Here is a 2371-nt window from a genome sequence, read left to right as displayed (position 1 = left end):
GTGCTGAATCCAGGCCCAAGAACTGAGAATACGGTGTCACTGCACAGCTGAGGCAGTGATCTGTACCACTCAAAAGAGAACAGGCATAATGTAAAATAATACTCAGCTGGCTGTGCTCTCACCAGCATTGTGCTCACAAGGTGTATGAAGGCAGGACTCAGAAACAAACCTTTAAACAACCTCCCTCCTGCTTTAGCCTCCCCTTCCAGGTAGGCCAGGCAATTTTTGTTGAGCAGCAGCTCAGTGTCCTCTGTCCACCCAAACCAGCAGCAACGCCCAGGCCATGTGTAATTCCAGGCAGCCTCTCTGCCAAGTCTCAGAGCCCACGCTCAGAGAATACTCTGGCAGAGTGTTTCCAGCAGCCTTAAAGAAGTGTGAATTTTGGACAACAGATGAAACCTCTGCACACTGAAAACCTCAACTCTTCAAATGTGCCCCAAGTTGGACCTCCGGTGTCACCAGCCCTCCAAGGATTTTGTTTTGTAGAGAGGGCAAGTTCCATGAGATGCTTGAGGAAACACATAGAAAAGCTGAGCTATTCCTGCCCCTGCTCACTATCTACACTCTTTCCAAATGATACTAATGATGTCAAGGATCCCGATTTTCTACCAATTTAATGAAAACAAATCTGCTGACAGGATACCTAAGTGTATTTTAGCCCAACAGATGCTCATGGCTGGTGGCCTTGGCCAAGCTTTAGAGGAGCAATTCTTTCCCCACAAACAAACCAAAGGCCTTGAGAACAAGAAGTCCTTTGCTCAAAGCATGTGTCAGAAAGTGAGACTAGCAATTCCAGCTGATCTGCACAGATTTAACATATGCTAAAACCAGGTTACTGCTCATGTAAATGCAGAAAGCATGCTCCTGACCACAGGGTTGCTGTCAGTGGGAAGCTCTAACATTTTAGGTGGCTGGATAGCAAAACAAAGCCCCTTAAACACTTACCATAATCTTCATGCCTTTTTGTTTTCTTCCTTCTAATACAATAAATAAGACAAATCACAAGGATGACAAAGAAGACTGCACCTCCTGCTATGCTTAAGATGAGATAAAAGTCCAGCTTGCCTAGTAAAGAGGATGAAAGAGAATGTTAGATGGAAAGAAATAACTTGCACAACATCTACTTAGAATGCTGTATTTTCTTCCATTGACTCTAAAGGCAGGCCAGTACACACCCTACCCTTTTCCTTTTCCCTGTACACAGCAGAAAGCTGGTGCTGCTCATTGTGGAGCATTCTGATTGCTCCCTGATGGATTCAAGTTCTGCAGAAAACTGAAACCAGAGCACTCATGTGTGCCACCTCTCTGTATCTAAATTACCACCTGTTTTAGTTGCCAGTGTTACACCAAGGTGTATTTTACTTTTTCTGTTCCTGTTTGTCCCAAATGAGAGCAAGAGGAGCCCAGGCAGATTCACATACCATGTGTGAAGGCACTTCACTTCCATGAAAAGTTGTCTGAGCTGAAGCCCACCTGAAATGTACCTTGCCTGTAAAGGTCAAAATTCAAGATGATTGGCCTCAAATGCAGGACCAAGAGTTCATGGAGGGTAGCAAGGTTAGAAGGAGGTTTGACTGCAAGATGAGAGATTTTTAATCTAATATGGAGCTGGCAGAGTCCTGCCACTACGCAGAAAAGTTTGAGAGGTATTTAGTTTGGGTAGGAAGAGTAGTGCTGCACAGTTTTAGAGGGTTTTTGGTGTCTAAGAAATGCTATATTTGTACCTTAAAGATCATTGGTATTTCTCTGTTAATGATGTGAGAAAAAACAAACTCTCCCATCCAACTCACCCTTTCTCAATGGTGAGAAAAAGTGAAATCAAAGTTTAGACAATGGCTAATGTCTGTCTATAGCAGCAGTGCAGGCTTGCCTGGCTTGTGTCCTGGCATGGGCAGCTTCTGCCAGCAATTCCTCATCCAGACAAGGTGTTTGGGATAGTTTGCCCTGTCTTAAACAGACCTAATCCAGCAGCACACTTTCATACCTGGCTCCAAAGTCCATGCCACATCCTGCTTGCCCCTTCCCAATGCTAGCACCAATGAAACTGTGCAATCCATCAGGTCAAGCAGCAGCAAAAAACCACATTGTCTGGCTATTTTTGAAATCAGGAGGATTCCTCAGGAAGCAACAGCTGCACCAGAGAACAGAGGCCATCCTGTCCCTCAGCTCTTTGCCCTTCAGTCAGCCTCAGCAGACCTGGGATCACTTCAGTAAAGCCTTTATGGCTTAAGGCTTGCTCCCTCCCTTCTCACACCATGGGCTGTCCTTCAGACTTGGACTTTCCCTAAATTCACCATGGCAAAAATAGGTAAAAATTGGAAATACTGATGCAGCTCTTGTGAGCCCCTCCCCACTCTCCACCAGCTCCAGC

General features: G+C 45.3%; 1 protein-coding gene across 2 annotated transcripts in view; it reads right to left on the bottom strand.

Annotated features, from left to right (window-relative positions):
- The window catches only part of CD2 (CD2 molecule), an 11274-nt gene that overhangs the window by 2554 nt on the left and 6349 nt on the right, over nucleotides 1-2371 (bottom strand). The window contains exons 4-5 of one of the 2 annotated variants that reach the window (XM_017731474.1): nucleotides 1422-1489; nucleotides 946-1065 (exon numbers count right to left, since the gene is read on the bottom strand). In XM_017731474.1, coding sequence (XP_017586963.1) covers nucleotides 1039-1065; nucleotides 1422-1489 — 95 coding nt within the window. In that variant the 3' untranslated portion in view covers nucleotides 946-1038. Of the gene's footprint in view, nucleotides 1-945; nucleotides 1066-1421; nucleotides 1490-2371 lie in introns of those variants that run through there. The other variant, XM_017731473.1, reaches the window with a different exon arrangement.

The sequence above is a fragment of the Corvus brachyrhynchos genome, unplaced genomic scaffold, assembly GCF_000691975.1.
Source record: "Corvus brachyrhynchos isolate BGI_N302 unplaced genomic scaffold, ASM69197v1 scaffold152, whole genome shotgun sequence".
Taxonomy (NCBI): domain Eukaryota; kingdom Metazoa; phylum Chordata; class Aves; order Passeriformes; family Corvidae; genus Corvus; species Corvus brachyrhynchos.
This window is presented reverse-complemented; position numbering and strand designations above follow the sequence as displayed.